At 45.3% G+C, this 24,740-nt stretch overlaps 1 protein-coding gene across 1 annotated transcript in view; it reads right to left on the bottom strand.

The window, feature by feature from the left end:
• Positions 1–22,319, bottom strand: part of LOC134350782 (regulator of G-protein signaling 17-like) — a 157,746-nt gene extending 135,427 nt beyond the window's left edge. Inside the window, exons 1-2 of the mRNA XM_063056468.1 lie at positions 22,273–22,319; positions 20,128–20,353 (exon numbers count right to left, since the gene is read on the bottom strand). Of these exons, the coding sequence (XP_062912538.1) occupies positions 20,128–20,353; positions 22,273–22,319 (273 nt within the window). The remainder of the gene's footprint in view (positions 1–20,127; positions 20,354–22,272) is intronic.
• Positions 22,320–24,740: the final 2,421 nt, after the last annotated feature.

Below are 24,740 nucleotides of genomic sequence, written 5' to 3'. Positions count from 1 at the left end.
ACGCCATTTTCAATTAATTATGGGCCTGTATTACCAGATCCCTTTGTTCTAGTACACTCCACAGCACTCTCACCGTGTAAGATCTACCTTGGTTGGTCTTACCGAAATGCAACAGCTCAGATTTGTCTGCATTAAATTCCATCTGCCATTTTTCAGCCCATTTTTCCAGCTGGTCCAGATCCCTCTGCAAGACGTTATAGCCTTCCTTACTGTCCACTACACCCACAATGTTGATGTAATTTGCAATTTTGCTGATCCAGTTAACCACATTATCATCCAGATCATTGATCTAGATGACAATCAACAGTGAACCCAGCAATGATCCCTGCACCACGCCACCAGTCACAGGCCTTCAGTCAGAGAGGCAACCATCTATTACCACATTCTGGCTTCTAGAAAGCCAATGTCTAATCCAGTTATCTCCCTCATCTTGAATGCCAAGTGCCTGAACCTTCTTGACTAATCTCCCATGTGGGACCTTGTCAAGTGCCTTGCTAAAGTCTAGTCCATTTAGACAACATCCACTGCCTTGACTTCATCAACTTTCCTGGTAACTTTTTCAAAAAAACTCTATTAAAATCGGTTCAACATGACCTACCACACACAAAGCCACATTGACTATCCCTAAACAATCCCTGTGTCTCCGTAACTTCCGCCACCAACAAAGGGATCCCACCACTAAGCACATCTTTCCCTCCCCTCCTCTCTCTGCTTTCCGCAGGGATCACTCCCTACACGACTCCCTTGTCCATTCATCCCCCCCATCCCTCCCACTGATCTCCCTCCTGGCACTTATCCTTGTTGGCGGAACAAGTGCTACACAAGCCCTTACACTCCTCCCTTACCACCATTCAGGGCCCCAGACAGTCCGTCCAGGTGAGGCGACACTTCACCTGTGAGTCGGCTGGGGTGATATGCTGTGTCCGGTGCTCCCAATATGGCCTTCTATATATTGGCGAGACCCGATACAGACCGGGAGATCGTTTCGTTGAACACCTACGCTCTGTCTGCCAGAGAAAGCAGGATCTTCCAGTGGCCACACATTTTAATTCCACATCACACTCCCATTCTGATATGTTTATCCACGGCCTCCTCTACTGTAAAGATGAAGCCACACTCAGGTTGGAGGAACAACACCTTATATTCCGTCTGGGTAGCCTCCAACCTGATGGCATGAACATTGACTTCTCTAACTTCCGCTAATGCCCCACCTCCCCTCGTACCCCTTCCGTTATTTTTTTATATACACACATTCTTTCTCTCTCTCTCCTTTTTCTCCCTCTGTCCCTCTGACTATACCCCTTGCCCATCCTCTGGGTTCCCCCCCACGTTCTCCTTTTCCTTCTCCCTGGGCCTCCTGTCCCATGATCCTCTCATATCCCTTTTGCCAATCACCTGTCCAGCTCTTGGCTCCATCCCTCCCCGTCCTGTCTTCCCCTATCATTTTGGATCTCCCCCTCCCCCTCCCACTTTCAAATCTCTTACTAGCTCTTCCTTCAGTTAGTCCAGACAAAGGGTCTCGGCCTGAAACGTCGACAGTACCTCTTCCTAGAGATGCTGCCTGGCCTGCTGCGTTCACCAGCAACTTTTATGTGTGTTGCTTCAAATACTTAAATATCCAGTCTCTTAGAATACCTTCCAATAACATTCACACGACTGATATCAGGCTCACCTGCCTATACTTTTCTGGCTTATTCTTCGAGCCTTTCTTAAACAAGGAACAACATTAGCTGTCTTCCAATCTGTTGGCACCTCACCCATGGCTAAGAATGATTTAAATATCTCTGCTAAGGCCCCTGCAATTTCTGCACTTGCCCCTCACAGGGTTCAAGGGAACAACCTGTCAGGCCCTGGAGATGTGTCCACCCTGATTTTCCTCAGGACAGCAAACACCTCCTCCTCCTCCTCTGTGATCTGTATATGGTCTATGACCTCGATGCTGTTTTGCCTCACTTCTATAGACTCCATGTGCATCTCCTGAGGAAATACAGATACAAAAAATACACTTAAGATCTCCCCCATCTTTCAGCTCCACACATGGATTGCCAATCTGAACTTCCAGACAACCAATTTTGTCCCTTGCTTTCCTTTACTCTTAATATGTCTCTAGAAGCCATATAACCATATAACAACTACAGCACGGAAACAGGCCATCTCGGCCCTTCTAGTCCATGCCGAACGCTTACTCTCACCTAGTCCCACCGACCTGCATTCAGCCCATAAGCCTCCATTCCTTTCCTGTCCATATAGCTGTCCAATTTAACTTTAAATGACAACATCGAACCTGCCTCAACCACTTCTGCTGGAAGCTCGTTCCACACAGCTACCACTCTCTGAGTAAAGAAGTTCCCCCTCATGTTACCCCTAAACTTTTGCTCCCTAACTCTCAACTCACGTCCTCTTGTTTGAATCTCCCCCACTCTCAATGGAAAAAGCCTATCCACGTCAACTCTATCTATCCCCCTCATAATTTTAAATACCTCTATCAAGTCCCCCCTCAACCTTCTACGCTCCAAAGAATAAAGACCCAACTTGTTCAACCTTTCTCTGTAACTTAGGTGATGAAACCCAGGTAACATTCTAGTAAATCTTCTCTGTACTCTCTCTATTTTGTTGACATCCTTCCTATAATTCGGTGACCAGAACTGTACACAATACTCCAAATTTGGCCTTACCAATGCCTTATACAATTTTAACATTACATCCCAACTCCTATACTCAATGCTCTGATTCATAAAGGCCAGCATACCAAAAGCTTTCTTCACCACCCTATCCACATGAGATTTCACCTACAGGGAACTATGCACCATTATTCCTAGATCCCTCTGTTCTACTGCATTCTTCAATGCCCTACCATTTACCATGTATGTCCTATTTTGATTAGTCCTACCAAAATGTAGCACCTCACATTTATCAACATTAAACTCCATCTGCCATCTTTCAGCCCACTCTTCTAACTGGCCTAAATCTCTCTGCAAGCTTTGAAAACCTACTTCATTATCCACAACGCCACCTATCTTAGTATCATCTGCATACTTACTAATCCAATTTACCACCCCATCATCCAGATCATTAATGTATAGGACAAACAACATTGGACCCAGTACAGATCCCTGAGGCACACCACTAGTCACCGGCCTCCAATCTGACAAACAGTTATCCATCACTACTCTCTGGCGTCTCCCATCCAGCCACTGCTGAATCCATTTTACTACTTCAATATTAATACCTAACGATTGAACCTTCCTAACTAACATTCCTTGTGGAACCTTGTCAAAGGCCTTACTGAAGTCCATATAGACAATATCCACTGCTTTACCCTCGACAACTTTCCTAGTAACCTCTTCAAAAAATTCAATAAGATTTGTCAAACATGACCTTCCATGCACAAATCCATGTTGACTGTTCCTAATCAAACCCTGTCTATACAGATGATTATATATACCATCTTTAAGAATACTTTCCATCTATTTACTCACGACTGACATCAAACTCACAGGCTGATAATTGCTAGTTTACTCTTAGAACCTTTTTTAAACAATGGAACAACATGAGCAATACGCCAATCCTCCAGCACCATCCCCGTTTCTAATGACATTTGAAATATTTCTTTCAGAGCCCCTGCTATTTCTACACTAATTTTCCTCAAGGTCCTAGGGAATATCCTGTCAGGACCCGGAGACTTATCCACTTTTATATTCCTTAAAAGCGCCAGTACTTCTTCTTCTTTAATCATCATAGTTTCCATCACTTCTCTATCCGTTTCCCTTACCTTACACAATTTAATATTCTTCTCCTTAGTGAATACCGAAGAAAAGAAATTGTTCAAAATCTTCCCCATCTCTTTTGGTTCCACACATAGCTGTCCACTCTGATTCTCTAAGAGACAAATTTTATCCCTCACTATCCTTTTGCTGTTAATATAACTATAGAAACCCTTTGGATTTACTTTCACTTTACTTGCCAAAGCAACCTTGTATCTTCTTTTAGCTTTTCTAATTTCTTTCTTAAGATTCTTTTTACATTCTTTATATTCCTCGAGCACCTCATTTACTCCATGCTGCCTATATTTATTGTAGATATCTCTCTTTTTCGGAACCAATTTTCCAATATCCCTTGAAAACCATGGCTCTCTCAAACTTTTAACCTTTCCCTTCAACCGAACAGGAACATAAAGATTCTGTACCCTCAAAATTTCACCTTTAAATGACCTTCATTTCTCTATTACATCCTTCCCATAGAAAAGCCCTTAGGATTCTTCATTACCTGTCTGCTAGAGTGACCTCATGCTTTCTTTTAACCCTCCTGATTTCTTTCTTGGGTGTTCTCTTGCATTTCTTTTACTCCTCAAGTGCCTCATTTGTTCCAACCTGCCTATACCTACTATGCACCTCCTTTTTTTCTCTTAACCAGGGCCTCAATATCTCTCAAAAGCCAAGGTTCCCCAAACCTGTTACCCTTACCTTTTATTCTGACAAGAACAAGCAAACTCTGTACTCAAAAGTTTCGCTTTTGATGGCCTCCCACTTACCAAGTACATCTTTGCCAGAAAACAACCTATCCCAGTCCAAACTTGCCAGATCTTTTCTGATACCATCAAAATTAGCCTTTCCCCAATTTAGAATCTTAACCCGAGGACCAGACCTATCCTTTTCCATAATCACCTTGAAACTAATTGTATTGTGGTCATTGGATGCAAAGTGTACCCCTACACAAACGTCTGTCACCTGTCTCATTCCCTAATCAGAGGTCTGGTATCACACTCTCTCGTTAGCATTTTTAAGTACTGATTAAGGAAACTTTCCTGAACACTTTTGACAAACTCTTTCCTTTCCAGCCATTTTACAGTACGGTAGGCCCAGTCAAAATGTGAAAAGTTAAAATCACCAGCTATAACCTTATGATTTCTGACTGAGCATTGCCATGACATTTTTCCTGACTAGTAATACTAGACCTCCTCCTTTAATCCCTCCAGCTATTCACCTCAAAACTAATGGAAGTCCAGAATACTGAGCTGCCATTTCTGTCTCTACTGCAACCAAGTCTCACTAGTAGTTACAATTTCATAATTCCACGTGCCGATCCACATCTAAGCTCATAATTCCTAAACTCATCCACCTTTCCAACAATAATGCTTGCATTGAAATATACTCAGCTCAGAACATTCGCCCTACCATGCTCGACCTTTAAATTCCCGACTTTGTATATAGGCTTAACAACATCTTTCTCTATAACCTCTCTGCTATCTGTCTTTGGTTCCCATCCCCCTGAAACTCTAGTTTAACCCCCCCCCCCACCCCACTGTGCAGCACTAGCGAACCTTCCTGCTCGGATATTAGTTCCTGTCCAATTCAGGGCAAACCATCCCTTCTGTACAGGTCCCACCTTCAATGAAAGAGAGCTCAATGATCCAAAAATCTGAAGCCCTCACTCCTGTATCATCTCCGTAGCCATGTGATAAACTGTATAATCTGGCCTCACTAGAACGTAGCACAGGTAGCAATGCTGAGATCACAACCCTGGAGGACCTGTTCTTTCACTTAGCACCTAATCCCCCAAACTCACCTTGCAGAAACTTGTCAACCCCTCCTGCCCATGTCATTGGTACCAACATGGACCACCACCTCTGGCTGCTCATCCTGCCACTTAAGAATGCTGAGGACTCGATCCAAGATATCCCTGACCCTGGCACCTGGGAGGCAACATACCATTCTGGAACTTCATTCTCATCTACAGAATCTCCTTTCTGTTCCCCTAACTACTGATTCCTTGACTAACTACATCTCGCCCCTTCTCCCCCTCTTCTCTTCCGAGCCACAGGGCCAGACCCAGTGCCAGAGACCTGACTGCTGTGACTTCACCCTGATATGCCATTCCCACCCCCCACCCCCCGGCGACCGTATCCAAAATGATATACTGTTGGTTGAGGGGGATGGCCACAGGGTAATCTTCACTGCCTATTGTCTTTTCCCCTACTGATGATCACCCAGTTACCTGTTTCCTTCACCTTGGGTGTAACTACCTCCCTGTATGTTCTATCACCTTCCCCCGCACCCCCCATCCTCCAGAATGATCCTGAGCTCATCCATTTCCAGCTCCGACTCCTTAACATGGTCTGTTAGAAGCTGCAGCTAGAAGCACCTTACAGGTGAAGTCGTCAGGGATATCGGAGGTGTCCCTGTCTTCCCACATCCCACAAGAGGAGCATTCCTCTATCCCGTCTGACATCCCCACTGCTCTAGATGCACGATAACAAATAAAGAAAGAATAAATAATGAAAAAAAATCTACCAATGGCTTAAGCCAAAGCCTCAACACCCCCCCCACCCCCCACTCTAACACTGGCCCACTTCAAAACTGGCCACTCTGCTTAAACCTAACTTCTTTATTGGCCAAGGGGCTAATTATGCACAATCCAACATCTGGTCAGGCACACAAAATTTGCCAACTGCCTCCGCTCACTTCTTCTAAGCTCTCGCTCCCTTTGCATAATTCAATCTTTCTTACATTACTACTATTTTCTTTTTTTGGCTCTCTTTTTGTACAACTTATTTATTTTAATGACTATATATCATATTGTAACTTATAGTTCTTTATTGCAAAGTACTGCTGTGCAAACCAACAGATTTCTCGACATACGCCAATGATATTAAACCTGATTTGGATTCAGATTCTTCTCGCTGCTGCCATCAGGAAGGAGCTACAGGAGCCTCAGGACTCACGCCACTAGATTCAGGAGCAGTCACTACCCCTCAACCATCAGGCTCTTCTTGAACCACTCAACTTCAGTGGGCCCATCATTGAAATTTTCGCACATCCAATGGACTTAATTTCAATGACTTTTGATCTCATGTTCTCAATACTTATTTATTACCATTATTATTACTATTCTTTTGCACTTGCAGAGTCTTGTCTTCTGCACTCCAGCTGAATGCCTTAGTTGGGCAGTCTTTCATTGATTCTGTTAATGTTGAAATAAATCTCAGGGTTGTATATGGATACACATATGTACTTTGATAATAAAATCTACTTTAAACTTTGGTTCACATTCTGATATCTAATTGTACTCTTGTACGTGCCTCAACCACTTCTCCTGGTAGTTCATTCCACATACTTATCACCCCCTCTGCGGAAAAGTTGCACCTCAGGTTCCATTTATATCTTTCTCCCTCTCTCTAAATCCCTGCCCCCTAGTTTTGTACTTACTTGCCCTAGAGGAAAAGACTGTTACCTTATCCATATTACTTGTAACTTTAAACTGGTAAATTGGTTTATTATTGACACACGTACCAAGGTTCGGAGAAAAACATCATTCATACAGATCATTTCATCACATCAGTACATTGAGTTAGAACAAAGTAAAACAATAACAGACTGAAGAATGAAGTATTAAAGATCAAGTGCAGTGTAGTGCAGGCAGACAATAAGCTATGAAGCCATAACGAGGTAGATTGTGAAGTTAAGAGTCCATCTTTTCATACTAAACTCATCTTTTTCTCTTCCTAAAAAACTTTGCCCAGGAGGTACAGAACCTATTGGCATCCATTTCAGAACAGGGAGTTCCATATTTCAGGCCGGGAAGAGGAAGAGTTCCTTCCTGGAAATGGTTGTGAATTTTTGGAATTCTCCAACATGATACAGCTGTATAAACCCATTTCAATTACTCTTCACTTCCAATTCCCATTCCGACCTGTCAGCACATGGTCTCCTCTCCATAATGAGGCCTCTCTCAGGGGGAGCAATACTTTATATTCCAACTGGATAGCCACCAATCAGATGGCATGACATCCATTTCTCCAACCTCTGGTAATTTCTTCCCTCTTCCTCCTCCTCTCTTTTTCCACTCCCATTCTGGCTCTCCTTCTCTTCTCCTCGCCTGTCCCTCCTCCTTCCCTTTTTCCCCATGGTCCTCTCCGAGCAGATTCCTTCTTCTTCAGCCTTAGAGATGCGGCATGTTAACAGGCTCTTTTGGCCCAATGAACCTATGCTGCCCAATTACACTCATGTGACCAATTATCCTACTAACCCATATGTCCTTGGAATGTGGGAGGAAAGTGGAGCATCTGGAGGAAGCCCATACGTTCATAGGGAGAACGTACAAACTCCTTGCAGACAGTAGTAGAATTGAATCTGGGTTGCTTATCACTATGCTATCATGCAGCCCTTCTTCAATCTATCACCTCCCATCTTCTTACTTCATTCCCCCCACCCACCCACCTTCCCCCATCACCTGTTCTCACCTGTCACCTGCCAGCTTGTACTCCTCCCCCCTCCCCCCACCTTCTTATTCTGGCTTCTTCCCCCTTCCTTTCCTGATGAAGAGTCTCATCTGAAATGTCAACTGTTCATTCCCTTCTATTGATGCTGCCCAGCCTGCTGAGTTCCTCCAGCATCCTGTGTGTGTTGCTCAAGATCTCCAGCATCTGCAGAATTACTTGTGTTTATAATTTGCTGTGTAAAACTATTTAATTTGACCAAACTTAGATTTCCAATCGTCCCATTAAGGAAGGATGCATAAGCTTTGGAAAGGGTGCAGGAGAGGTTTGGTGTCCAGGCTCCAAGGAGAGATCAGACAAAGTTGTGTTGTTTCCTCTGGTGTGTCGGAGACTAAATGGAGATCTGATAGAGGTTTATACGGGGAGGAGGGGCATGGATAGGGCTAACAGTCAGAACCTTTTCTCAAGGGTAGAAATGCCAAAAACTAGAGGAGATGCAGAGAGGGGAGGGTTTAAAAGGGATGGACAAGACATATTTCCACACAGAGAGTGCACTGCAAGGGAGGTGGTGGAGGCAGATACGATAGTGGCTTTTATGTGCCTTGTTGCATGATGTAGGCGATCATGGTCTTTCCATGACCATGATTGTTCTTGGCAAATTTTTCTACAGATGGAGTTTGCCATTGCCTTCTCCTGGTCAGTGTCTTTACAATACGGGTAACCCCAGCTATTACCAATAGTGTTCAGAGACTGTCTGCCTGGCGTCAGTGGTCACATAACCAGGACTTGTGATGTGCACCGGCTGCCCATACGACCATCCACCACCTACTCCCATGGCTTCCTGTGACCCTGATCGGGGGTGGGGGGGAGGGTTAGCAGGTGTTACACCTTGCCCATGGGTGACCTGCAGGCCAGTGAAAGGAAGGAGCACCTTACACCTCCTATGGTGACATTTACTAACTACCGTCTTGGTGACAAATTTGCCTCTCAGTTTCTTTTAATCTCTCCCTTCTCACATTTAACCTACATCCTCCAGTTCTTAATTCCGTGACCCTGAAAATTCTGTGCGCATTTGACCTCTCTACGCCCCTTATGATTTCAAACACCTTGATAGAATTACCTCTTGTTCTCCCATGCTCCAAGGAATAAAGTCCTAACCACTCCAACCTCTCTTTGCAACCCAAACTTCCAAGTACTGGCAAAATTCTCATAAAACTTTTCTGTACTCTTTCAGTGTATAAAACCAGGAGTGGTCAGAAAATGGAGCAAGTTGCTGAAGCAGGTACATTAGAACATTTAAAGCACACTTTGACAGGGACATGGATAGGAAGGTTTAGAGGGATGTGAGCAAAATACCAGCAAATGGGTCTAACTTAAGATAGAGCTGAGGTGAGGCAACACTCTACCTATGAATCTGTCGTAGTCATCTGTTGAATCCCGAGCTCCCAATGTGGCCTCCTCTACATTGGTAAGATCCAATGTCAGTCGGGGAACACTTTGTCAAGCACCTCCATTCCTTCTGCCAAAATCTGCTATAACTTGGAGTCATGAATACTAGTTTGCCTAGTATTCCGAGAGCCAAGCTTATAAGAACTGGTGATGTTACCTTTTACTCTTATGCACCAAAAATGCATCAGTGGAAAAGTGTGTATGGAACTGGAGGAGATGGCAGAAGTACTTAATGAATACTTTGCTTCAGTATTCACTACGGAAAAGGATCTTGGCTATTGTAGGGATGACTTGCAGCGGACTGAAAATTTGAGCATATAGATCTTAAGGAAGAGGATATGCTGGAGCTTTTGGAAAGCAGCAAGTTGGATAAGTCACTGGGACCGGACGGGATGTACCCCAGGCTACTGTGGGAAGAGAGGGATGAGATTGCTGAGCCTCTGGCGATGATCTTTGCATCACCAATGAGGATGGGAGAGGTTCCGGAGGATTGGAGGGTTGCGGGTATTGTTCCCTTATTCAAGAAAGGGAGTAGGGATAGCCCAGGAAATTATAGACCAGTAAGTCTTACTTCAGTGTTTGGTAAGTTGATGGAGAAGATCCTGAGAGGCAGGATTTATGAACATTTGGAGAGGCATAATATGATAAGGAATAGACAGCATGGCTTTGTCAAAGGCAGGTCGTGTCTTACAAGCCTGATTGAATTTTTTGGGGATGTGACTAAACACATTGATGAAGGTAGAGCAGTAGATGTAGTGTATATGGATTTCAGCAAGGCATTTGATAAGGTACCCCATGCAAGGCTTATTGAGAAAGTAAGGAGGCATGGGATCCAAGGGGATCTTGCTTTGTGGATCCAGAACTGGCTTGCCCACAGAAGGCAAAGAGTGGTTGTAGACAGGTCATATTCTGCATGGAGGTTGGTGACCAGTGGTGTGCCTCAGGAATCTGTTCTGGAACCCCTATTCTTTGTGGTTTTTATAAATGACCTGGATGAGGAAGTGGAGGGATGGGTTAGTAAATTTGCTGATGACACAAAGGTTGGGGGTGTTGTGGATAGTGTGGAGGGCTCTCAGAGATTACAGCAGGGCATTGATAGGATGCAAAACTGGGTTGAGAAGTGGCAGACGGAGTTCAACCCAGATAAGTGTGAAGTGGTTCATTTTGGTAGGTCAAATATGATGGCAGAATATAGCATTAATGGCAAGACTCTTGGCAGCGTGGAGGATCAGAGGGATCTTGGGGTCCAAGTCCATAGGACACTCAAAGCTGCTACGCAGGTTGACTCTGTGGTTAAGAAGGTATATGGTGCATTGGCCTTCATCAATCGTGGCATTGAGTTTAAAAGCCAAGAGGTAATGTTGCAGCTATATAGGACCCTGGTCAGACCCCACTTGCAGTACTGTGCTCAGTTCTGGTCACCTCACTACAGGAAGGATGTGGAAACCATAGAAAGGGTGCAGAGGAGATATACAAGGATGTTGCCTGGATTGGGGAGCATGCCTTATGAGAATAGGTTGAGTGAACTTGGCCTTTTCTCCTTGAAGCAACGGAGGATGAGAGGAGACCTGATAGAGGTGTACAAGACAATGAGAGGCATTAATCGTGTGGATAGTCAGAGGCTTTTTCCCAGGGCTGAAAGGGCTAACATGAGATGGCATAGTTTTAAACACAAAATAATCTGCAAATGCTGGGGTCAAAGCAACACTCACAACACGCTGGAGAAACTCAGCAGGTCGGGACACATCCGTGGAAAAGATCGGTCAATGTTTGGGTTCCGGCCCGAAACGTCAACCGATCTTTTCCATGGAGTGTGGCATAGTTTTAAGGTGCTCAGAAGTAGGTACAGAGGAGATGTCAGAGGTAAGTTTTTTTACGCAGAGAGTGGTGAACGTGTGGAATGGGCTGCCAGCGGCGGTGGTGGTGGAGGTGGAAACTATAGGATCTTTTAAGAGACTCCTGGATGGATACATAGAGCTTAGCAAAACAGAGGGCTACGGGTACGCCTAGGTAGTTCTAAGGTAAAGACATGTTCGGCACAGCTTTGTGGGCCAAAGGGCCTGTATTGTGCTGTAGGTTTTCTATGTTTCTAATATGGACTATTCTACTGACTGAGATACACCAGGCTACTGTGGAGCATTTCAAAAACACTTTTAAAAACCTGTTTGTTAAACTTGGCCTACTTGTAGGATTACTTAATGCCTGTTGATGTTGATTATATTCTGAATAATTTGGTATATCTGATTACATTTTATTCTATATAATGTTTGTCTTTACTTATGATGTTTAATTTCGTCTCATATTTTTAAGACTATATTGACTTGTCTTTACAATCTCTGCAAAGCACTTTGAGCCTGCATCTTAACGTATGAAAGGTGCTATATAAAAATTATTATTATTAAAAGCAGAATTTCCCAATGGCCAAACATTTCTCCACAGTGAGGCCACTCTTGGGGTGGAGAAGCAACAGCTCATATTCCGTTTAGGTAGCCTCCAACTTGACGGTGTGAACATTGATTTCTCCTTCCGGAAATTTTTTCCCTTCCCTTTCCCTCTACTTCTATTGTCCACTCTGGCCCTTTACCTCTACTCCTCACCTGCTGGCTGTCCACTCTATCTATTTCTCTTAATGTACACTTCTATCATGTCTCCTTTCATCCTCCTTCTCTCCAAAGAGTACAGCCCTAGCTCCCTTAATCTCTGATCATAATGCATACTCTCTAAACCAGGCAGCATCCTGGTAAATCTCCTCTGTACCCTTTCCAATGCTTCCACATCCTTCCTATAGTGAAGTGACCAGAACTGGACACAGTACTCCAAGTGTGGCCTAACCAAAGTTTTATAGAGCTGCACCATTACATTGTGACTCTTAAACTCTATCCAAGGTCCTTTCATATTAAAAAAAAAGGCTTGCCACAATAGTAATTATTGCAGCACTATTACAGCTCGGGGTTTCAGTTCAGCATTCAATGCTGGCGTCCTGTGCAAGGCGTCTCTTTGCATCCTCCCTGTGGAATGCACGGGTTTCCTCCGAGTGCTCAGGTTTCCCCCCACCGTCCGAAGGTGTATTAGGTACGTTAATTGGTCATTGTAAATTGTCCCATGATTAGGTCAGGGTTAAACAGGGGTTGTCGAGGTTGATGGAGTGACGCAGCATGAAGGGCTGGGAGGGCCTATTCCGCACAGTATTGCTAAATAAATGTTACCACAACTAATGATAAATGCACCATTAATTAGCGACTTCCTGTGAAAATCTCTTCTCCTTATTTTAAACAAAGGCCTTGAAAATGAATCTGTTCACACTTCATTAAGATGGCTAATGAAATGTTACATAGAGTACAGTGCTTGTTACCATTATCATTGGAAGGATTTTGGTTCCTGGGTTTCATACTGTACACCCCACTGTGAGTGTGGGAGGGGACTGCCTCCTCTTATGCGGCTTATGGCAACAGGTATTTATTGCCCAGAAGGGCAACTTCTACCCCACTGTTATCATGTTACCTTCCCTCTCCACCCCATTCTCTCCACAAACTTTCACGTCCTGACTAATCAAAAACCTATCAACCTCCGCTTTAAATATACCCAACGACTGGTAATTAATTGTACAACTTCACTACCTCTGGCTAAAGAAATTCCTCCTTATCTCCATTGATCAGAGATTAGGGGAGCTAGGGCTTTACTCTTTGGAGAGAAGGAGGATGAGAGGAGACATGATAGAGGTGTACAAGATAATAAGAGGAATAGATAGAGTGGATAGCTAGCGCCTCTTCCCCAGGGCACCACTGCTCAATACAAGAGGACATGGCTTTAAGGTAAGGGGTGGGAAGTTCAAGGGGGATATTAGAGGAAGGTTTTTTACTCAGAGAGTGGTTGGTGTGTGGAATGCACTGCCTGAGTCAGTGGTGGAGGCAGATACACTGGTGAAGTTTAAGAGACTACTAGGCATATGGAGGAATTTAAGGTGGGAGGTTATGTGGGAGGCAGGGTTTGAGGGTCGGCACAACATTGTGGGCTGAAAGGCCTGTAATGTGCTGTGCTATTCTATGTTCTATGTTATGTTCCATTCCAAAGGGACGTTGTTGTATTCTGAGGCTGTGCCCGCTAGTCCTAGACGCCCTTACCATAGAAAACATCCTCTCTACTTCCATTTTATCTCAGCCAGAGATTCCCAACCTTTTTTATGCCATGGACCCCCTACCATTAACCGTGGACCACAGGCTGGGAACCCCTAATATAGAAACATAGAAACATAGAAAATAGGTGCAGGAGTAGGCCATTCGGCCCTTCGAGCCTGCACCGCCATTTATTATGATCATGGCTGATCATCCAACTCAGAACCCCGCCCCAGCCTTCCCTCCATACCCCCTGACCCCCGTAGCCACAAGGGCCATATCTAACTCCCTCTTAAATATAGCCAATGAACTGGCCTCAACTGTTTCCTGTGGCAGAGAATTCCACAGATTCACCACTCTCTGTGTGAAGAAGTTTTTCCTAATCTCGGTCCTAAAAGGCTTCCCCTCTATCCTCAAACTGTGACCCCTCGTTCTGGACTTCCCCAACATCGGGAACAATCTTCCTGCATCTAGCCTGTCCAATCCCTTTAGGATCTTATACGTTTCAATCAGATCCCCCCTCAATCTTCTAAATTCCAACGAGTACAAGCCCAATTCATCCAGTCTTTCTTCATATGAAAGTCCTGCCATCCCAGGAATCAATCTGGTGAACCTTCTTTGTACTCCCTCTATGGCAAAGATGTCTTTCCTCAGATTAGGGGACCAAAACTGCACACAATACTCCAGGTGTGGTCTCACCAAGGCCTTGTACAACTGCAGTAGTACCTCCCTGCTCCTGTACTCGGATCCTCTCGCTATAAATGCCAGCATACCATTCGCCTTTTTCACCGCCTGCTGTACCTGCGTGCCCACTTTCAATGACTGGTGTATAATGACACCCAGGTCTCGTTGCACCTCCCCCTTTCCTAATCGGCCACCATTCAGATAATAATCTGTTTTCCTATTTTTGCCACCAAAGTGGATAACTTCACATTTATCCACATTAAATTGCATCTGCCATGAATTTGCCCACTCACCCAACCTATCCAAGTTACCCTGCATCCTCTTAGCATCCTCCTCACTGCTAACACTGCCACCCAGCTTCGTGTCATCCGCAAACTTGGAGATGCTGCATTTAATTCCCTCATCCAAGTCATTAATATATATTGTAAACAACTGGGGTCCCAGCACTGAGCTTTGCGGTACCCCACTAGTCACCGCCTGCCATTCTGAAAAGGTCCCGTTTATTCCCACTCTTTGCTTCCTGTCTGCTAACCAATTCTCCACCCACACCAATACCTTACCCCCAATACCGTGTGCTTTAAGTTTGCACACTAATCTCCTGTGTGGGACCTTGTCAAAAGCCTTTTGAAAATCCAAATATACCACATCCACTGGTTCTCCCCTATCCACTCTACTAGTTACATCCTCAAAAAATTCTATGAGATTCGTCAGACATGATTTTCCTTTCACAAATCCATGCTGACTTTGTCCGATCATTTCACCGCTTTCCAAATGTGCTGTTATCACATCCTTGATAACTGACTCCAGCAGTTTCCCCACCACCGACGTTAGGCTAACCGGTCTATAATTCCCCGGTTTCTCTCTCCCTCCTTTTTTAAAAAGTGGGGTTACATTAGCCACCCTCCAATCCTCAGGAACTAGTCCAGAATCTAACGAGTTTTGAAAAATTATCACTAATGCATCCACTATTTCTTGGGCTACTTCCTTAAGCACTCTAGGATGCAGACCATCTGGCCCTGGGGATTTATCTGCCTTCAATCTCTTCAATTTACCTAACACCACTTCCCTACTAACATGTATTTCGCTCAGTTCCTCCATCTCACTGGACCCTCTGTCCCTTACTATTTCTGGAAGATTATTTATGTCCTCCTTAGTGAAGACAGAACCAAAGTAATTATTCAATTGGTCTGCCATGTCCTTGCTCCCCATAATCAATTCACCTGTTTCTGTCTGCAGGGGACCTACATTTGTCTTTACCAGTCTTTTCCTTTTTACATATCTATAAAAGCTTTTACAGTCCGTTTTTATGTTCCCTGCCAGTTTTCTCTCATAATCTTTTTTCCCCTTCCTAATTAAGCCCTTTGTCCTCCTCTGCTGAACTCTGAATTTCTCCCAGTCCTCAGGTGAGCCACTTTCTCTGGCTAATTTGTATGCTTCTTCTTTGGAATTGATACTATCCCTAATTTCTCTTGTCAGCCACGGGTGCACTACCTTCCTTGATTTATTCTTTTCTAATCTAGGACTTTCAATATTCATTGAGAGCCCCCTTCATTCTTCTAAACTCCAGCAAGTACAGGCCCACTTGTTAACCCTTTCGTTCCCAGGATCATTCTTGTGAAACTTCTCTGGACTCTCTTCATCCCTAGGAAGTAAGAAATCCCATTCGGTCTATCCAATGTTCCCATGGATGTTGCTAGGACTGAGATGTAAGGAGAGTTTGGCCAGGCTAGGTTGTCATTCCTTGGAATGAAAGAGAAAGAGGGGCAACCTTATGGAAATGTTTAAAATTAAGCAAGCATAGATAATGTGGACCGTAACAGTCTTTTACCCAGGGTATGGGAGTGCTGTGAATAAAACTAGAGGGCACAGTCCTATGCTGAGAGTGGAAAAGTCTTAAATGGACCTGAGCGGCAACTTTTCCACACAGAGGGTGGGGAGTACATGGAACGGGGTACCAGAAGAGGTTCAAAGTAAATTTTTATTATCAAAGTACATACATGTCGCCATATAAAACCATGATTCCCATTCCCATTTCCTGTGGGAATACTCAGCAAACCTATAGAATAGTAACTTTCACAGGATCAATGAAAGATCAACCAGAGTGCAGAAGACAACAGACTGCAAATGCAAATATAAATAAATAGCAAATAAATAACATGAGATAATGAGATAAAGAGTCCTTAAAGTGAGATCATTGATTGTGCATCATCTCAATAGATGGGTAAGTGAGTGTAGTTTTCCCTTTTACTTAACAAGATAAGAAATAGGAGCAGGAGTCGGCTATTTAACCCATCGAGCCTGCTCCACCATTCAATAAGAGCATGGCTGATTTGGTCATGGGCTCATCTCCACCTCCCTGCCTTTTCCCCCTAACCCTTAATTCCCCTACTATGTAAAATTCAAATGCTCTTTTGTTCAAGAGCCTGATGGTTGCGGGGTGGGGGGGGTAACTGTTCTTGAACCTGATGGCACGAGTCCTGAGGCTCTTGTACCTGCTACGTGATAGCAGCAGCAAGAAGAGAGCATGGTCTGGGTGGTGAGGCTTTCTGATGATGGACGCTGCTTTCCTACGACAGTGTCTCACGTAGATGTGCTCAGTAGTAGGGATTGATCGAGGCAGGTACAAAGGTGCCATTTAAGAAGCTCTTGGATAAGTACATGGAGGTGAGCGGTTTCAAGGGATATGGGCTAAACAGATGGAATTGGGACTAGCTGGGTGAGCACTGTGGCTAGCATAGACTGGATGGGCCGAAGGGTTTATACCCCTGCTGCATTGCTCTAAAACTCTATGTGCCACTGAACATAAGATACAGGAGCGAGGATATTCGAGGCTTCAGTACATAAACACTATGGTGGGTTAGCACAACACTACTGCAGCTCGGGGTGTTCTGGAATTCCGGTAATTGTAAATTGTCTTGTAATTAGGCTCGGGATAAATCAGTGGGCTACTGGGCAGTGCAGCTCATGGACGGGAAGAGCCTGTTCTCTGCTGCATCTCTGAATAAAAATTAAATACAATTAAAATAAATTAATACAAGGGGTGATTGATAAGTTCGTGGCCTATGGTAGAAGGAGTCAATTTTAGAAAAGTTTTGTAAAATTGTACATTTATTTTTCCAACATTTACACACCTAGTCCAGCAGTCGTGGAGCATACGGATCCCTTCTTTGTAGAAGTCAGTGTCTTGGACCTCCAGAAAGTGGTCCACAACAGGGGTGATTGATAAGTTCGTGGCCTAAGGTAGAAAGAGATGAGTTATTAACTTCAAACTTTCTGCATTTTCATTCAAAGAGTTGAACTGCACGTGCATGTAACGAGAGCTGTATAACTCATTTACTTCTACCTAAGGCCACGAACTTATTAATCACCCCTGCGGTGGACCACCTGGAGGTCCAAGACGCTCTCGTTACATGCACGTGCAGTTCATCTCTCCAAGTGATAATGCAGAAAGTTTGAAGTTAATAACTCATCTCTTGCTACCTTAGGCCACAAACTTAACAATCACCCCTGCTGTGGACCTCTTCTGCAAAGGTGGTCTACAAAGTATGTGCCCCGACCGCTGGACTAAGTGTGAGGGGACTATGTTGAAAAATAAATGCGCTAGATTTTCTAAAATTGACTCCTTCTACCTTAGGCCACGAACTTATCAATCACCCCTCATACATGCGTACATAGTGTAGATTTAGTGGGATCTGGGCCAGGTCAGGCAAACAGGACCTACGGTGGTACTATGGCCGGCATGGATGACTTGGGCTGAATGGCCTGTTTCCCTATCACCCTAAGAGGCTGCAGAGGATTGTAAATTCAGCCATCTTCATCACGGGCACAACATTCCCCACCACCGAGGACATCTTCAACAGCTGGAGCCTCAAGAAGGCGGCACCCATCACCATCCACGAAATGGCGAAGCAGACACGATGGGCAAGATGGCCTAATTCTGCTCCTATGTCTTACGGGCATGCCCTCATCTCGGTACTGCCATCAGGAAGGAGGTACAGGAGCCTCAGTGATTCAGGAAAAGCATCTTCCCCTCTGCCACCCAATTTCTGAATGATCCACAAACACATGAGCATTACCTCACGACTTGTCTGTACACTATTTTTATGCCTTAAAATATACTGCTGCTGCAAAACAACAAGTTTCATGTTGTATCCTCAGTGGCCACTTTATTAGGTACACCTGCACACCTGCGTGTTAATGCAGATATCAAATCAGCCAACCATGTCGCAGCAACTCATAAAAGCATGCAGACACGGTCAAGAGGCTCAGTTGTTGCTCAGACAAACAACAGAATGGGGAAGAAATGTGATCTAAGTGACTTTGACCGTGAAATGTTTGTTGGTGCCGGACAGGGTGGTTTGAGTATCTCAGAAACCGCTGATCTCCTGGGGGTTTCACACACACTCAGTCTCCAGAGCAGGGCTTCGCAACATTTTTGTGTATTGGACCATTAACTGAGGGGGTCCATGGACGCCTGGTTTGGGAGTCTAGAGTTTACAGATAATTGTTTTGCAAAAACAAGAAGCATCCAGCGATGTGGGCACTGCTGTGGGCGAAAACACCTTGCCAGTGAGAGAGGTCAGAGGAGAACGGCTGGACTGGTTCAAGCGGACAGGAAGGTGACAGAAACTCAAATAAGCTCGCGTTAAACAGTGCTGTGCAGAAGAGAATCTAGGAAGGAATGCAGAACATGCCAAACGTTGAAACGGACGGGCTACATCAGCCGCAGACCACAGACATACGTTCAGTGGTCACGTTATTAGGTACGGAGCTATCTAGTTGAGAGGCCACTGAGTGCGTTTCAGTGATAATACCCCTGATCCTGCTAACGGATTCCTTCCTCTCCTGAAGACCCCATGAGACACCTCCACTGTGTTCAAAGCGACCACAATGCAGATAATTGTTCCAGTTCCCCTTAAGAGGCAAGGTATTGCAAATATTATTCCCCAGTCTAAGATCTGTCCTGCTTCAAGCAATAACATCCTCTGGTTACTTGCACTCCCATCTCTCACACACACCCTATCAACCAGGGAGGGCTTATTGTTTTTTTTTGTTAATTAAGTGTTCCCACCCCACCCCACTTTTCCATCACAGGGCTTCACAAATAACTCTGCCACCTCCCGGGAGGGGGGTTGTCACTGCCTCAAATGACAAAAGGAACCTTTCTCTCACCCCCGGTGGATTAAGGCAGTCATAAACACACCGACAGGCACCAGGGAGACACGGCACGCCTCTCCCCAGTGATCATACTGGAATTCCAAGTCGCCAGAGCTGGCAGCGGGGGGGGTGACATCTCCTGCCCAGCCACTGCCTCACACCTTTCGGTTGTAACTTCGCACCCCTCTTTCCTCCAGACAGGTCTCCCCCCACTCTCCTCCTTCCCTGAAGCGTGCACCGACCCGGTCCCGGTGCAGTGAGGGGGTGTGGGGGCAGACCGGATACCGTTCCCCCCCCACCCACCATCACCGTCCCTCCCCCAACACCGACGCCCCGAAACTGCGGAGAATGAGAGACCCCCCCCCGCCACCCCCCCCCAGCAAAAAAAGGAAGCGAGCTGCGATCCCGCAAGCTGTCAGCTGCGGGTAGAGGGGGGAGGGGTGAAGGTAGGGAGGGAGGGAGGGAGGGGCAGAGGGTGGGGAGGGAGGGGAGGGGAGGACCCGCACCCACCTGAGCTCCCTCCGCCCGCCGCTGCCGCTGCTGCTCGGCCGCCGCGGCTCCGGCGCCCGCTCTCCCTCGCCCACATCGGCACCGCTTCGGGCGGCCGCTCCGGCGCGGCGCCGAGGCGGGGGCGCGCGTTGCTCGGGCGTGCGGCCGACGGGTGGGGGACGCGCGGGGGGGGGGGAGGATGAGACGGGGCAGGTTGACGGGACGGACGAGAGGGTGAGAGCGAAGGCTGAGGAGTGGAAGAGGTTGAGGAGGAGGGGAGGGAGGGAGGCGAGGAGGGGTAGATAAGAAAGAGGAATGGAAATGGAGGCAAGGGGAAGGAAGGAAGTGGTAAATGAGTGATGGAGAGATGTAGGAGAAAGTGTAAAGGAGGGATAGAGTGAATGGGGGAATGGAGTAGAAGGGTAACTGAGGCATAATGGAGGAAAGAGAGATGCGTTTGAAAGGGCTGGAGTGAATGGAAAGAGGCGAGTGGTGAGGGGAAGGGAGAAGAATGGTGGAGAGGAGTTGGAGAGGTAGGATGGGAACGGGTCAAGGATTAGATTTCAGAGGTGGGTGGATGGGGGGTAGAAGGAGGAGGAAAGGAGAAAGGAGAGACATAGAGGCAAAACACAGCAAAGGGGAATGGATTTATTGATTACCAATAGAGGAAGGAAGGTAAAAGGGGCAGGGTGAGGAGACAGAGGGAAGGGGGGGGATGAGTTGACGACTGGAAAGGGAGACATTTAGAAGGTCATAGAGTCACACAGTCCATTGGCCCAATGATTCCATACCAACCAAGATGCCCATGTAAGCCAGTCCCATCCGTCTGCATTAGGCCCGTATCCCTCTAAAGCTTTCCTATCCATGGACCTTTTCGAGTGCCTCTTAAATGTTATTTATTCATTTATTTATTTGTTTATTTAGAGATAAAGCACAGAACAGGCTGCACAGAAGCCCTCCTATTTAAACCCTAGCCTAATCACAGGACAATTTACAATGATCAATTAACCTACTAACCAGTACATCTTTAGACTGTGGGAGGAAACATTCCACAGGGAGGACGTACAAACTCCGTACGGATGGTGCTGGAATTGAACTGTGAACAGTAGTGTCACGTTACCCACAACACCACCGCGGTGCTCTGTTAATCAATCTGTCTCAACCACTTCCTTTGGCAGCGTGTTCCAGAAATGGACCACCCTCTGGGGGAAAAAGTTGTCCCTCAGGCCTCCCCCCTCACCTTAAACCGGTTCCTCGAGTTTTTGATTCTCCAACTCAGAGTGCATTCACCCTACCATGCCTCTCATAAATTTTAACCATTTCTATATGGTCACCTGTCGCTCTCATACGCCTCAAGAATAAAGTCCTAGCTCACCCAACCTTTCTCTGTAACTCAGGTCCTCCAGTGCTGGCAAGCCCTGCCTTTTTTATAATGGTGACCAAAACTGCACACAACACTCAAACCACAGCCGTACCAACGTCCACTACAACTGCAACATAACATCCTGACTTCAATACCCAATTCCCTCACTGATAAAGGCTAGTGTGCCAAAAGCTTTCTTCACCACCCTGGCTACCTGCAACGCTACTTCCAGAAAATTACGGACTTGAACCCTGTGGTTCCTCTGATAGAGTCACAGAGCTCTGAAAAAGACCCTTCAGCCCATCTAGTCCATGCCAAACAGTTTCTTTTGCTGAGCAGCTGGACCATATCCCCCCCCCACCCCATCCATGTATCCGTGTACCTATCCAAATTTCTCTTAAATATTGCAATTGAATCTCTATCCATCACTTGTGGTGGTAGCTCCTGCTACACTCTCACCATCCTCTGAGTGAAGAAGTTCCCCTCATGTTCTCCTTAAATATTTCACCTTTCACCCTTAACCCATGACTCTAGTTCTAGTCTCACCCAACTTAAGTGGAAAAACTCTGCTTGCATTTACCCCTCGTAATTTTGTGCAACTTTATCAAATCTCCCGGGCATTCCAGGGAATTGAGTCCTAACCTATTCAATGTTTGCATTTACCCCTCGTAATTTTGTACAACTTTATCAAATCTCCCGGCAGGGAATTGAGTCCTAACCTATTCAATGTTTGCATTTACCCCTCGTAATTTTGCACAACTGTTATCAAATCTCCCCGGCATTCCAGGGAATTGAGTCCTAACCTATTCAATGTTTCCCTGTAAACCAGGTCCTCAAGCTCCGACAACATCTTTGTACTCTTCCAGCCTTATTGCAGATCAAAGCATTCCCTGAGCCCTACTTTTTACTCTGAAAGTTCTACCCTCATTGCCTATCCCCAGCCCACTTACCCCTCTGATCTAGATACCCCTGTAAATTTTTGATAACGGGTTCCTCACTGACTACGATACCACCTATTTCGGAGTGTGGGTAGGATTAGCAGGAGTCTCCCCGTGTTCGCTTTGAAGACCAATGTCTTTCTGCCTCTCATCATTTAAAATGTACTCTTCGTTCTTTTAAGATTCAAGATTGTTCATCGTCATTTCTAGTACACAAGTGTAAAGGACAAAATAATTGTTACTCTGGATCTGATGCAGCACAAAAAAAACACAATAAGATAAACAACACAATTTAAAAACACATTAACACAAAGGGTCTCGGCCCGAAATGTCGACTGTTTACTCTTTTCCATAGATGCTGCCTGACCTGCTGAGTTCCTCCAGCATTTTGTGTGTCTTGCTTGGATTTCCAGCATCTGCAGGAAACTTGTTTAACATAAATACATAAGATAGATTATATACATTGATTGTATGGCCATAGAGTGATGATAGGCACAGGAGTGTCCCTACATAAGGTGACTGACAGGAAGTGATAAACTTGTGGTGGTCGGGGGTGCGGAGGGGTGGGTTAGTAGGTGGAGGTGTTGATCAGACTTACTGCCTGGGGAAAGGAATTGTTTTGAGTTTACTGGTCCTGGGGTGGATGCTACGTAGCCTCCTCCCCGGGGGAAGTGAGACAATCAGTCTGCGAGCAGGGTGGGTGGGATCCTTCATGATGTTACTGGCCCTTTTCCAACACCTTGCTGTATATTTGTCCTTGAAGGTGGGTAGGGTGGAGTCAGTGATGCATTGTTCACCTCAACTGTCCATGGTCCTCGGAAGTAAAAACTGTCTGAAACACTCAGCAGGGCAGTCAGCATCTGTAGAGAGAGAGAGAGAGAGAAACAGGGTCAACGTTTTTTAAGTCAAAGACCATTCATCCCATTGAAGTCTCCCAACATTGTCTTTGTAGCCTACACTGCCACCTAGCAGTCAATATCATGAAAACCTGATATACATTCAGTGGCCACTTTATTAGGTACACCTGTACACCTGCTCACTAATGCAAATATCTCATCAGCCAATCACGTGCCAACAACATTCAAACATAGTCGAGGGGTTCAGTTGTTGTTCAGATCAAAGATCAGAATGGGGAAGAAATGTGATCTACGTGACTTTGACCATGGAATGCTTGTTGGTGCCAGATGGGGTAATCGAGTATCTCAGAAACTGCTGATCTCCTGAGATTTTGCCGCACAATGGTCTCTAGAGTTTACAGAGAATGGTGTGAAAAACAAAAAATATCCAGTGAAGGACACTTCTCTGGGCAAAAATGCCTTGATAATGAGAGAGGTCAGAGAAGAGTAGCCGGAATGATTCAAGCTGACAGGAAGCTGACGATAACTCAAATAACCATGCATCACAACAGTGGTGTGCAGAACAGCATCTCTGAACACACAACATGTCAAACATTGAACACGGCAGCATACTTTCTCTGGATCATTATTAAGAGACCCACATTAACAGCAACTAATCCTTTCTCTTTTCCATATCTGCGGAAGCATGCACAATCTGTTACGTGCCCGCCGACCCTCGTATACTCTTTGCTCTTTCCTGACCCACGTCTCGGTCATCCTTCACTGAATTCTGCAATTTTGGTGTTCAATTCAAAGTCGGGGTCATTCTCATCTGCACGATTACGTGTCTGCACGGCCGCAAAGAAAACCGTACTTGCAGCAGCATCACAGGCTCAGAGCGTCAGATAAGCAGGTGTTCATGAGGAAAAAGAACAAAAATTAAGCATAAATAATACATAATCTTTACAAGAAAAGGCACGAGTATGATGAAAATAAAACAAAGTACTTTGTAGTGCAGGGTGGTCGTAGTGTTGCTTTTCTGAGGTCAAGATCAGGAATCAGAATATCACCGGCATGTGCTATGAAATGTGTTGTTTTGCAGCAGCAGTGCATTGCAATACATAATAGAAACTGTAAATTACAATAAGAAATGTATATAAAATATTAAATAAATAGTGCAAAAAGAGAACAAAGAAAGAAACAAGTATTAAGGTAGTGTTCATTGTCATTTCAGAAATCTGATGACAGAGCAGTGCTCCTGAAATGTTGAGTGTGTATCTTCACGCTTTAGTTGAGAAGAGGGCACATCCTGGGTGATGGGGTTCCTTTACGATCGTGGCACTCGAAGATGTCCTCGATGCTGAGGAGGCCAGTGCCCGTGATGGAGCTGGCTAAGATTACAACACTCTGCAGCTTCCTCTAATCTTGTGCGATGGCCCTTCCATACCAGGGTGTGAAGCAACCAGTTAGAATGCTCTGCACAGTACATCTGTAGAA

The sequence above is a fragment of the Mobula hypostoma genome, chromosome 8 (genome assembly GCF_963921235.1).
Source record: "Mobula hypostoma chromosome 8, sMobHyp1.1, whole genome shotgun sequence".
NCBI lineage: Eukaryota > Metazoa > Chordata > Chondrichthyes > Myliobatiformes > Myliobatidae > Mobula > Mobula hypostoma.
Note: the sequence above shows the minus strand (reverse complement) of the source record. Positions and strands in the feature narration are given on the sequence as shown.